Source organism: Palaemon carinicauda, chromosome 13 (genome assembly GCF_036898095.1).
Source record: "Palaemon carinicauda isolate YSFRI2023 chromosome 13, ASM3689809v2, whole genome shotgun sequence".
NCBI lineage: Eukaryota > Metazoa > Arthropoda > Malacostraca > Decapoda > Palaemonidae > Palaemon > Palaemon carinicauda.
The window spans coordinates 119,846,755-119,860,648 of record NC_090737.1 but is presented as its reverse complement, the minus strand read 5'-3'; the positions used below and the strand labels follow the sequence as shown (position 1 = coordinate 119,860,648).

At 40.3% G+C, this 13,894-nt stretch overlaps 1 protein-coding gene across 1 annotated transcript in view; it reads right to left on the bottom strand.

Moving 5' to 3' along the window:
- Positions 1-3,652: 3,652 nt before the first annotated feature.
- Positions 3,653-13,894, bottom strand: part of LOC137652047 (uncharacterized) — a 67,002-nt gene continuing 56,760 nt past the window's right edge. The window contains exons 6-8 of the mRNA XM_068385259.1: positions 5,613-5,791; positions 4,474-4,607; positions 3,653-4,049 (exon numbers count right to left, since the gene is read on the bottom strand). Coding sequence (XP_068241360.1) covers positions 3,750-4,049; positions 4,474-4,607; positions 5,613-5,791 — 613 coding nt within the window. The 3' untranslated portion in view covers positions 3,653-3,749. The remainder of the gene's footprint in view (positions 4,050-4,473; positions 4,608-5,612; positions 5,792-13,894) is intronic.

Genomic DNA, 13,894 nt, shown 5'->3' with positions numbered 1-13,894 from the left:
AATAAAAAAAAAATAATTACTACAGTACAATTAGTCTCGAGTGCAAGAAAAGTGTCCCATTCAGTCCCTGTTTACTGTGGAGACCTTTTCCCTTTTAAAACAATCTACAAAACAATCATTGGTCTAGCCTTGTTCATGAATAGGTAAATTTTTGTCATTATAATGTAAACAAAAATTTAAAATGTAATACTATTGCTTCTTTTAGCTTCAAATAATGCATGCCCTAAGCAATGGAACAGAGCCCTATACTGTAAATGGTAGGTTGTCCAAGTTGTCGCTTTGAGAAATATAGCTTTCAATTTCAAAGTTGACATTACCACTCCTCTTGATATTATGAATCAGTAACGAGGAGGGTGGGCATGCATATAAACATCAGGTGAGTATAGAAATAAGAAACTTATTACTAAAATTGTTCTAATTTCTATGAATCTCCCCTGATGTTCCTATTGCTGACTCCTACACATTGTTTATGGTATGGGTGCAATTGAAGGAAAAAGAAGGATAAAATTTTAGTACAGTACAAGCAATTTGACAAGGTTAAGGTTACCAACCTGATCTAGATTACATGTTGAGCCTATTTTGATAAACCGCTTAAATTACAGTTCGGAATACGGGATTCCTGATTATTTACTAAATAAAAAATTTCTACAAAATCAAGAAGTAGCTGTTTTCTTAATATCATGCACCTTCACTCTAAAGCACTAATGATTTTTGGATCAAATTCCTTGTGTGCTTCTGTTATTAAATTTCAACAAGGAATGTCAGAGCTTTTTTGGTAAGCAGGCAATTATGGACCCTCAGCCCACAGAACATATTAGGGACACTACCTCTATTGCCTTGATTTGTTCTAATGCAATTACTCTGGTATAAGGCTCTTACTGAACAAATCTATCTATACTGAACTCTTCATCCAGTTTTTAGTGAAGGGATGAGAAAGAATTGAGGAAGAATCTTAAACTTAAAAACTAAAGGCCTAACTTGTAAGCAAACGAAACACAGCCATCCGGAGTGAACAAGAGATATAACCTACTAGCTGTGCTAATACACCATAAATAAAATATATCTCAAAGAGTGTCTACAATATGAGATGCCTTTCTCCAAATCAAAAAGATACTGTTTTAAATACACTTGCTTTAATAAGAGGTGGGATATACTGATCCAGCTACCAAACTCTGTCTTCTGCCTTGTAATCTAAATGTAATACTGTATAGAATGAATAGAAGAGCAGAAATGTAGATACATAAAAAAATAATATATCAGCCTTTTTAACGGTCAGACTTATGAAAGTACCAACAACCTGAGAGTAAGAAATTACCACGCTAAAACAAACAAAAACACAGTATCATCCAGTGATCTAGTGCTTCAAGCTACCAACTGAGCTGAAACATCACCAATAACAAAATTTTTTAAAAAGCCTCATCTAAAATCAATGTTGTTTAAACACGCTTACTTTCGTGAGAGATGTGATATAAGGATCCAGCTACCCAACTTGGTATTGTGGTAATGCAATGGTCAAGTTACAGAAGGAATAAAGAAAATTAAGACATCAAGACTCCGAGAGGAATTCTACTCTGTAAGGGGCAGTGAACATTCAGAACACTTACTGAAGGAACACTATGTAACTCGACCTGATTAATGAAGTTAGGTTAGTTCAAACAACTGGGAAGGGAAGTTAAGCTTAGTGCCCACAAGAGAAGGCTTGCTGGCCTTTGAAAATAACAAAGAAAGTTAATAAGGTAAAAAGGGTAATCACTAACTTAAAACAATAAGTTAGCATGACATGTATTGTTTATCCACTCTATAAACCAAAAACCACTATTTAATTGCCAATAGCATCTGGCATTCCCAGGAAGTTGCCCATCGAAGTACTGACCAGACCCAGCGTTGCTTAACTCGTTGACCAGACAAGAACCGATGTTTATATGAGACATGGAAATTGACTTCTCTCTCAGTAATTACTCTTGACAAATATTACTTTCGTCGCCTGTTATGACCCACAAAAGGCAGTAATTCTGTTAATAGTGTACAGAAGGTTCTTTGGAAACGACGAGGATCCGTTCCTACACTGTGGTGTAAGTCAATTTTTGTCATAAGTCTTATTCTATATACATAACATTCTGTATGTACATACATACATGTAAACATACATACACACTGTATGCATAATATACTTTAAATAAAGAGAGAAAACAATCACTTACCATTCATAAATTACTGTACCCTAAGCATACAAATAATTTACAGTACCTGTACCCTATACAGTACTGTACCTACACTCATACAGTACTGTACTACTAATAGACAGTAATATACATATAAATTCCTTACCTTTACCCCTGCTGTCATTCGTAATGCACTATTTGGCGGCGTTAGCAAGTAGATCGTTGTTAAGAAAATATATAGTATAAAGTATGCTTATTATAAAGAGACTGGAGAGAACATATGGGAGCCTGCTCGTAACAGTGAATCGTTGGAACCGAAGACCATCGTAACCTGAGGACCTTATAGTACCTGAAATAAATAACTTGATTAACCATGCCTTTATCTTAATAACTTTAAGTTCAAGAGTGAAACTTACCTCAAATCTTGTCCTTTGCAGCACGAATCATTTACAATGTAGATCATACGCTCCAGTATCCATCACAATATCTGAAAAGTATGTCCATTTTCTGCTCCCAGTTCATAATCTTTTGAGAACTCTTAACAATACTAGAGATAGGAGACTTGGAAGAATGCTTGGGAGCCCTTATCATGACACTTTAAACAACTATTGTGTACATGAAATTGAAACTGAATTGTGGGCATCAACGCAGAGCATCGTGAGAGTACACACAAAATAAGTAGAACTTCATTTTGGTAATTGGCAGCTTTTAACTTTACACATCTTATGTTTTGATTCACATTATTTGATGATTTCTAACATTATTTGGTGATTTTTAATTTAAAGATTTCTAATGCTTAATTCCATGTTTTGACTTGTGCTTTTTTACATTATCTTTCTATGGCCATTTCTAAATCAAATTTAATGTTATTAACCACTTTCTTGGGAAATTTTTATTATCGTACTGTACAGCATTATCTGCTGATTTTCAACTCTAAATTTCACGTATTATAATAAGATACTACTGTATATACAGTAGTATCATTTTCTGATATATAATATAATTTCACATTTTGACTTGTGCTTTTTAACATGCTGTATTTGGCAATTGCTAACTCTATATTTCAATTTTCATACAGTACAGTACAATATTATTTGTCGATTGCTAAATTTCCCATTAACTAGAGTACTGTATAATATTATTCATTATCCTTGGTTATTTCTTTGCATCATTTAATCATTACAATGATCTTTTTCTAATCAAGGTGGATGGTTTAATTAAAGCAGATGATTAAAATTAATATCTTAGCAATTTTCTCACTCATTTCCACTTTAGGGGAGTAGTTACAGAAAACTACCCATACAGTAATATCAACTGGTTCACGGAGATCCCGGTAACCTTGGGTAGTCCAAGTCCAACAATAGCAAATTCAAGTCCTTTTTCAAAGATGTTATGCCCAAAGCAGTACAGCTGTTTGTACACTATGCCATATTTTTTACCCATTCATTCTCCAAGAGCTCATGAGAGGACTAAATTGAAGTGAATTTCAGAAGAAACTGTGTATTTATATAAAAATAAATTTATAAATTGTTATAACACACCAGAAAAATATAAAAAATTATATCAAGAACTTTGTTCTCAAAAATTTTACATACATTCAGGAGGGGAATCTACTCCTAACAAATTAAAACAAATATCCATAATAATCATTATAGATTTTAACAAATACAATCTAGAATACATTAATGGTATCAAATGAGGAAACTCTCCAGATACCAGAACACGAAAACGGCGATAATAGACGCTGAAGCGATGAGACAGAGTGGTGAGGAATTTTACAATAGCTGATGTCTTGATTTTGGTGGGATTCTTCAAGAAGGTATTACCAAATTCCTCAATTATCTCTGGCCAGTGGAGGATAAATTCCCAAACAAGAGTCCATTCCTCCTGCAAGATATCAACTATCTTGTATTTGTTATGATTTACTATGATAGCTCATCTATTAACCCTTTTACCTCCAAAGGATGTACTGGTACGTTTCACAAAACCCATCCCTTTACCCCCATGGACGTACCGGTACGTCCTTGCAAAAAAATGTTATAAACATTTTTATTTTCATATTTTTGATAATTTTTTGAGAAAATTCAGGAATTTTCCAAGAGAATGAGACCAACCTAATCTCCCTATGACAAAAAGTAAGGCTGTTAAAGCAATTTAAAAAAAAAAACTGCAAAATGTGCTGGGAAAAAAATAACCCCCTGGGGACTGGAAATTTCCAAAGAGCCTGGGGGTAAAAGGGTTAAAAAGGTGCAAAAACAATTACTAGTCTTAAAAACAAAATTCTAAAATTTATACAGGATATGTCACTTACGTCATGTTTGAGTAAGGAGAAATCAACATCCTTGATATCAGGTAATGGTGGGAGTGAGCCATCTGAAACTTTGGACTCAAAAGACTTGTAGATCATCTTTAGACGTGCATAGTTGTAAAGAACAAAAGCCCATTCTGTGGAAAGAAAATCAGTACACAATCTAGGTTCCTTGTTTAATCAATAAAAATTCTGTAAATCATTATATTTTATTCAATTCCTCTGTTTATTTACATCTTCTCCTGACCTCATTTTCAATTTTGTCTCTGCTTTTTTGAAATATTCAATTATCTATATTTCATATGTTAGAATAAACTAAATTAAATGAAAAAAATGGCTTAATAGATATAAACCATAGCATAACAATGATACACAAAAGTTTAAGTCTAATGATTTTCAAGAAGAATAAAAATTCAGATCATCAGATCACCAACAGGTGGGAGGAACCTTGGCATCCTAAAATTTTTTATTTCAATTCATGATCTTGAACTAATCAGAGAGGTAAAGGAAGGCCTCAGGGGAAGGGTTTCAATAATGAGAAATAAATCTTATCTTAAAATAACTTTGCATTTATAAAAAGTAAACAAAAAAATTCTAACAGACATGATGGTTACACCTAAACTTATCAGTTGAATCTTTAAAGAAGTACTTGCTAGAACTCCTTTATGCATTTTACTGATACAGTTGAAAATCTGCTAATGTATGCTAGTCCCTTAATAACACTCCCAGATCACCCAAGTAACTTTTGTTGAGGTATTGAAATTGGTAAGTCTTACGCAATAGTGGGAAACCTCATCAATTATAATATACTTAAAGATCTACCACTACTGACTGTTTAAACACTCCAAAATTGCAAATGAAAAAATATAACAGCATAGTCCATAATGAATAAATTTTCAGCACAAATGCTATCTACATATGAACCTTAAAGGACATTAGCACCCTTACTTGAAAGCCTGAAGAACTGCTTTCTAGAACTTCATCATGGGATGACTGAGAGTGGTAACTAATTAGGATGCTTTCATGCTGTAATTTTCCTTGTTACTGCTCTTGGTATAATTTGTGTTGTGCTTGGTATAATAACCATTATTGGATGGAAAAGGTAGTTTCCTGAAAAACACACAGAAAAGTGCAATGCTAACCTTTGGTGTTCTGAGTATCATCCCTGCAGTCAACTCTGAGATCATCAGAGTAGGTCTTTGATAGCAAGAAGAGTGTCATACAATGACGAGCCTCTTCTCCAAGAAAATCCATGGCTTCTTTGCCAGCAACATCACCATATTTCAACTCCATGGCAGCCCTGAGCTCATCAAACATTATCCTAGGAGGCAAATAACCAATCAGATTAATATTTAAACAATTAAAGCTTAGTGTTATGTCAACAATTTCAGCAACTAGTATGCAAACTTTATAAATCATTCATACATGAAAATTAAATCCTGAAGGCAAAATTAAACTATTTTACATAAATGAAATAAAAAAAAAATCTTAGAATAAAAGCCCTTTATCATTGAAATCATACATTGCACAAGTACATTAAAGGTGAATCAGTCAAAATTGCTTAGTAAGTGTAATGGCTCTACAAATACCTTTCATGATAGATCAAAATGAGGAAAATTTTACATTTAACTTCCGCTGCAATCTATATGGCTATATATCTTGTGAAACATTAACATGCATGGTAGAAAATGAATATATCTATAGTACTTACAATGAAACCTCACAGTCAAGAGAAATTATATCAAATTACTTTACAATAAATTGGGAATAAGTCATAAGTATTGAAATATCTAGAAAAATCATGATTTTTCAAAGTAATATGTTATTTTTATTAATAAAATAAATTTTTGAATATACTTACCCGATAATCATGTAGCTGTCAACTCCGTTGCCCGACAGAATTCTATGGAGGGATACGCCAGCTATCACAATACTAGAAGGGGGTGTATTTACCAGCGCCACCTGTGGCCAGGTACTCAAGTACTTCTTGTTGACACCTCCTCAATTATTCCTCGGTCCACTGGTTCTCTATGGGGAGGAAGGGAGGGTCGATTAAATCATGATTATCGGGTAAGTATATTCAAAAATTTATTTTATTAATAAAAATAACATTTTTCAATATTAAACTTACCCGATAATCATGTAGCTGATTCACACCCAGGGGGGTGGGTGAAAACCAGTGTACAAGATTAAAGGATAGCTAAGTATCCCATATTTCATATAATCAGTTATCCACAATAACAATGAAATAATAAGTACCTGGTAAGGAAGTCGACTTGAACCGTTACTCTGCCTTTAATAAGATCGTCTTCCTTACTGAGCGCAGCGTTCCTCTTGGGAGGCTGAATCAACTCAAAGGTGCTAAAGTATACAGGGCTGGAACCCATACTAAAGGACCTCATCACAACCTTTAACCTTGGCGCTTCTCAAGAAAGAATTGACCACCCGCCAAATCAACAAGGATGTGGAAGGCTTCTTAGCCGACCGTACAACCCATAAAAAGTATTCAAGAGAAAGGTTAAAAAGTTATGGGATTATGGGAATGTAGTGGCTGAGCCCTCGCCTACTACTGCATTCGTTGCTACGAATGGACCCAGGGTGTAGCAGTACTCGTAAAGAGACTGGACATCTTTGAGATAGAATGATGCGAACACTGACTTGTTTCTCCAATAGGTTGCATCCATAACACTCTGCAGAGAACGGTTCTGTTTGAAGGCCACTGAAGTAGCCACAGCTCTCACTTCATGTGTCCTTACCTTCAGCAAAGCAAGGTCTTCTTCCTTCAGATGAGAATTTGCTTCTCTAATCAGAAGCCTGATGTAGTAAGAAACTGAGTTCTTAGACATTGGTAGAGAAGGCTTCTTGATAGCACACCATAAGGCTTCTGATTGTCCTCGTAATGGTTTTGACCTTCTTAGATAGTACTTAAGAGCTCTAACTGGGCAAAGTACTCTCTCCAGTTCGTTCCCCACCATGTTGGACAGGCTTGGGATCTCGAACGACTTAGGCCAAGGACGGGAAGGAAGCTCGTTTTTAGCCAAAAAACCGAGCTGCAAGGAACATGTAGCCGTTTCAGATGTGAAACCTATGTTCCTGCTGAAGGCGTGGATCTCACTTACTCTTTTACCTGTTGCTAAGCACACGAGGAAAAGAGTTTTTAATGTGAGGTCCTTAAAAGAGGCTGATTGGAGCGGTTCAAATCCTGATGACATTAGGAACCTTAGGACCACGTCTAGATTCCAGCCTGGAGTGGACAACCGACGTTCCTTTGAGGTCTCAAAAGACCTAAGGAGGTCCTGTAGATCTTTGTTGGAGGAAAGATCCAAGCCTCTGTGGCGGAAAACCGCTGCCAACAAACTTCTGTAACCCTTGATCGTAGGAGCTGATAGGGATCTTACGTTCCTTAGATGTAACAGGAAGTCAGCAATCTGGGTTACATTGGTACTGGTTGAGGAAAACTGCATTGGCCTTGCACCAGCTTCGGAAGACTTCCCATTAAGACTGATAGACTCTGAGAGTGGATGTCGTCCTTGCTCTGGCAATCGCTCTGGCTGCCTCCTTCGAAAAGCCTCTAGCTCTTGAGAGTCTTTCGATAGTCTGAAGGCAGTCAGACGAAGAGCGTGGAGGTTGGGTGTACCTTCTTTACGTGAGGTTGACGCAGAAGGTCCACTCTAGGAGGAAGAGTCCTGGGAACGTCGACCAGCCATTGCAGTACCTCAGTGAACCATTCTCTCGCGGGCCAGAGGGGAGCAACCAACGTCAGCCGTGTCCCTTTGTGAGAGGCGAACTTCTGAAGTACCCTGTTGACAATCTTGAACGGCGGGAATGCATACAGGTTGAGATGGGACCAATCCAGCAGAAAGGCATCCACGCGAACTGCTGCTGGGTCTGGAATCGGAGAACAATACAAGAGGAGCCTCTTGGTCATCGAGGTAGCGAATAGATCTATGGTTGGCTGACCCCACAGGGCCCAAAGTCTGCTGCAAACATTCTTGTGAAGGGTCCACTCTGTGGGGAAGACCTGACCCTTCCGGCTGAGGCGATCTGCCATGACATTCATATCGCCCTGAATGAGCCTCGTTACCAGCGTGAGCTATCGATCTTTTGACCAAATGAGGAGGTCCCTTGCGATCTCGAACAACTTCCTTGAATGAGTCCCTCCCTGCTTGGAGATGTAAGCCAAGGCTGTGGTGTAGTCGGAGTTCACCTCCACCACCTTGTTAAGCTGGAGGGACTTGAAGTTTATCAAGGCCAAATGAACTGCCAACAACTCCTTGCAATAGATGTGAAGTGTCCTTTGCTCCTGATTCCATGTTCCCGAGCATTCCTGTCCGTCCAGTGTCGCACCCCAGCCCGTGTCCGATGCGTCCGAGAAGAGACGGTGGTCGGAGGTCTGAACAGCCAATGGTAGACCTTCCTTGAGAAGAATGCTGTTCTTCCACCACGTTAGAGTAGACCTCATCTCTTCGGAAACAGGAACTGAGCCCGTCTCTAGCGTCATGTCCTTTATCCAGTGAGCAGCTAGATGATACTGAAGGGGGCGGAGGTGGAGTCTCCCTAACTCGATGAACAGGGCCAGCGATGAAAGTGTCCCTGTTAGACTCATCCACTGCCTGACTAAGCATCGGTTCCTTCTCAGCATGCTCTGGATGCATTCTAGGGCTTGGAAGATCCTTGGGGCCGACGGAAAAGTCCGAAAAGCTCGACTCTGAAGATCCATACCCAAGGAGACAATGGTCTGGGATGGAACGAGCTGAGACTCCTCAAAATTGACCAGGAGGCCCAGTTCCTTGGTCAGATCCATAGTCCATTTGAAAATCTCCAGACAGCGACGACTTGAGGGAGCTCTTAAAAGCCAGTCGTCTGACGGAGCCGGACACAAGATCATGATACTGCTGCACAGTCTGTAAACTGTCAATCATGGGCAAGCGAGGAAGTACAGTGACAACCCGAATCTGTCTAGACTGTCTGGGTCGTACAGACAACTCCTTAACGGGTTGCTGAGGTTGCCGCACTGCGTCACAACAAGTCCCTTCTGTTGGTTGTTGAACGTCTTCCCCGTGACACATTGACTCCGTAAACAAAAAATCCTCTAACAAGGACTAAGCTTGGACTGCATGTCATGCAACACAGCTCAAGGTCTATGGGAGCAGGTGTGGTAACAGACGGGATTAGCGGCTGAAGTGTAACCATTACCTTCCCTGTAAGCATGTTATGCTTAAATAAAAGTCCATAAGAGGTTATGCAGCTAAAGGCTCCCTCCAAATGACAGAGTCCTCAAGGGAATATCAGAAGGAGGGAGAAAAGAACTTTCTCATCTACAGGGACCTTATCCTAGAAAAGCTAAGTTCTCTGAGTGAGGGTTCACTGGTGCAAAGCAGCAGACTAGAAGGCAACGTTATGAAACTGCTTGACAGTCTAGTGAGTTGGCAACAACCCAAGATGTGTTGAGAAGCATGCGGTAAGGTATGCAGAGCATGATGTATGCAGAGTATGCTGTATGCAGAGCATGCTGTATGTAGAGCATGTTGTATGCAGAGCATGCTGAATGCAGAGCATGCTGTATGCAGAGCATGTTGTATGCAGAGCATGCTGAATGCAGAGCATGCTGAATGTTGAGCATGTAGTAAGCAGAGCCTGCTGTAAGCAGAGCCTGCTGAAAGGAAAGCAGAGCGTGTGCATGGCGTTTAACATTTCTCAGAAATTCCATGACCAGTGCTAGAGTGCTTTATGCATGCTTGCATGGGGTTTAAACCATGGTATGCTGAACAGCAGAGTCAGAACGAGCTGGAACAACAATAGTGTGGTTTCCTCTTCAAGACTCCGATGAGGGAACACCTGAGGCTCAGTCTGCAAAGGCTGAATAAAAGACAAGCAGAAGGAAGGCGCATGGGTGGAGGAGGCTGACTCCTAGCATGAGTGGTTGAACCCAAGGGTTGCGCTTGCTGAGCGGTTGGCGGAAGCGGAGTAGAAAGTTCCAGTTCCTGTGGTGTGAGCGGAGCGCGATGAGGAAGAGGCTGCGCAGAACAAGGTAAATGTCTCGCAAGCTGAGGCTCCTGAGGCGCAAGGCTAAGGTGTTGTGGTGCTTGCCTTATGGAGGGTTGAGCTCGCTGCAGCAAGAGCTGAGGAGACTGACTCATGGACGGGAGAGGTTGTTGTACCTCAACCGAGTGTTGCATCACTGGTGGAGCAGCAAGTGGAGGCGGAGGAAGAGAGGTATAATCCTCCTGATCCCAATGTAAAGGTTGCCTTAAGAAAGGCGGAGGCTGAACACCACAGGGAACAGCAAACTCAGCACGTGTCTCAACATCGTACGCCTGGCAGGTGGAACTGCTGGCAGGTGGTACTGCGATCAGGCGGAGCGAGTGTAGGTGGAGGGAGTGTAGGCGGAGGCGGAGGAGCAACACTCTCAGCCCGACACTCACGCATCAAGTCCGAAAGCTGTGCTTGCATGGACTGTAGTAGAGTCCACAACATCGTACGCCTGGCAGATGGTACTGTGATCAGGCGGAGCGAGTGTAGGAGGAGGGAGTGTAGGCGGAGGCGGAGGAGCAACACTCTCAGCCCGACACTCACTCATCAAGTCCGAAAGCTGTGCTTGCATGGACTGTAGTAGAGTCCACAACATCGTACGCCTGGCAGATGGTACTGTGATCAGGCGGAGCGAGTGTAGGAGGAGGGAGTGTAGGCGGAGGCGGAGGAGCAACACTCTCAGCCCGACACTCACTCATCAAGTCCGAAAGCTGTGCTTGCATGGACTGTAGTAGAGTTCACAACATCGTACGCCTGGCAGGAGGTACTGTGATCAGGCGGAGCGATCATAGGCGGGGGGGAGTGTAGGCGGAGGCGGAGGCGCAACACTCTCAGCCCGACACTCACGCATCAAGACCGAAAGTTGTGACTGTATGGACTGCAGTAGAGTTAACTTGGGGTCGGCAGACACTAAGTTCTGCTGAGGTAAAGCCTTAACAGCAGAGATCTGTTGTGGCAGAACCTTACTCCTCTTAGGCGGAGTGTAATCAACTGATGACTGAGGAGAGTCAGAGCTAACCCAATGACTGCATTCGGGTTGTGAACTTTAACTTCGTACGTCTGGCATAGGTCTGGACTTAACGTTTAAGAAGTCTTGAGACCTGAGACCAGCGTTACTCTGCCTTTATTTTCTCCCCTAATCTCTTCTGCAGACGAGCAAAATAAGGGCTCAATCGTCTGCGGGTGGGAGTGACGGTCTCGGTAAGACACGCCCACAACCACCGAGAATACTTCTGTGCGCCGATCAAGGCCTGCTGAACCCTTATGCCCTTCGACATTGCTTCTCCCCTGGGCTTGGGAGCTTGCAAGAGGTCCCGGACTGGGAGGACGACTGGCGCGCACAAAAGTACCCTCACGCACTAATCACTTATCACTTTGATTTCTGTTTGCACTTATTTCACTGAACTCGAAACTTTAAGTGGTTTGTACCTGAAATACGCAATTCTATCCTTTCTCAAAGTTAGTAATTGCGAAAACAGAATTACAATGTAACAGAAAAATCTAATGAAAGATAATTCAGTGGTTGGAAAGAGACTAAACACTAGATCACTCTAGAAACGTTTAGTTTCTTCCCCTAAAGAGACTAGGGAGAAGAGCAAAAAACGATAACGACGTTACTCGTACGCCTGGCAGGCTTGAATGAAACGTTTATCCTCTTTCTCCCTCCGTCTCTATCTCTCTCTCTCTCTCTCTCTCTCTCTTGACTTAGAACCTGAGAGAAGAGCCCAATCATATATATCGTTAAAACATATTATTGTTAAAGGAAAAAAACTGAAAAGTTCCTTTATTAGGATCAAAACCATTAAGTTAAGAAAGAATGAACAAAACGCTAGACACGGTTACTCTTACTGCAACGTGAAACCGTGAACATTCTTTCTCTATCGTAACGATAGAGTGCAAGTTGAACGTTCTGAACGTCAACAACTGCAGAGACAAAACAAAACGTTAGTTCAACTTTGAAAACAGTACGAGACTGTCAAAGAAAATCTTTCAAACTCTGTGGCGGAAATAGCATAATATGATAACAGGTAAAACCGAAATGACGGGCTCAAAGTTTATTAACTTCGGTAAAAGACCGCCTACTATTAGGAAGGTCGAATATAAACAAATATAAAAATTAATTTTAATGAGTTTATAATAAAAGGAAGTTAATCGAAGAGGCCTATAAGAGGCGGAGAGATATAAAATAAATCTATAACTTTTGTTAAGCAAAATTAAGAAAGAGAGTCTATACTCTCTTAGACACCAACACTTCCGTCTAAGGGAAGGGTCGGCCATTGAAAGGTGAACGAGAGTTCATACTCTCTCGTCACCAAAATTAATCAAATTAATTCCAAAAGCTAACTAAGCTAATATAGAAGTTTCCAGTAAAGCGACAGCCGAAATCAAAGAGAAATACTTCACCAAAGTCGTGAAAATACTCCAAGAACATAAGCGTATCCCAGAACGTCTTGCCGGAAGCACGACAGAGGAATAATTGAGGAGGTGTCAACAAGAAGTACTTGAGTACCTGGCCACAGGTGGCGCTGGTAAATACACCCCCTTCTAGTATTGTGATAGCTGGCGTATCCCTCCATAGAATTCTGTCGGGCAACGGAGTTGACAGCTACATGATTATCGGGTAAGTTTAATATTGAAAATTGTATTTTTCATATCGATACAAACTTGAGGCCTTTAATAGGAGAATGACTTCAGTGGAGCTGGCTGTTAAACTTTATAATGAGGTGTCAGTAGTAACTGGCAGATAGGGGGTGAAACTCCCCCCCTCCCCCCCACACACTGACTCACTCAAGTATAACTCAAAGGACTAAGGTTTATAGTTAGAAAAATGATATTTTCAAAATGAAATAAATTTTTGAACATACCTGCTGGTTACATAAAAATAGCTATACAGTAGTCAGAGGACTAAAGCTATTTTTATATAACCAGCGGGTAACTTTAATGTTTGAAAATTCAAATTACAGAACTTAAAAAAAAAACTTTTTTTATTTGTTCCTACATAGAAATAAACTATTATCTTTTAATAGGAGACTTTTCCTTAGGTGGGAGGAAGTATGTACCCAAACTGGCTGGTTTAAAATCTCGGGATATCATACACACAGTCCTTAGGCAGAGCAGGAGGGTTGATTCCAATCCTCCTCCTATGACCTGAATTTAGGTGATAGGGCTATGATTCTGTGGCTAAACAGACAGTCATGGAGGATCCCATATCACTAAAGTGACGGGTTTACATTAATATCCATCTTCCCCCTTATCGAGAGGATGGGGGAAAAGCACTGCCATCTCACTCTAAAATAAATAATAACTCAATATGGTACCTCACCTGCAAGGTTAGATCCAGCGACATGACAGTTCAAACACTCAAAGGAAGAAGGAAAAAGAGAAATAGAGG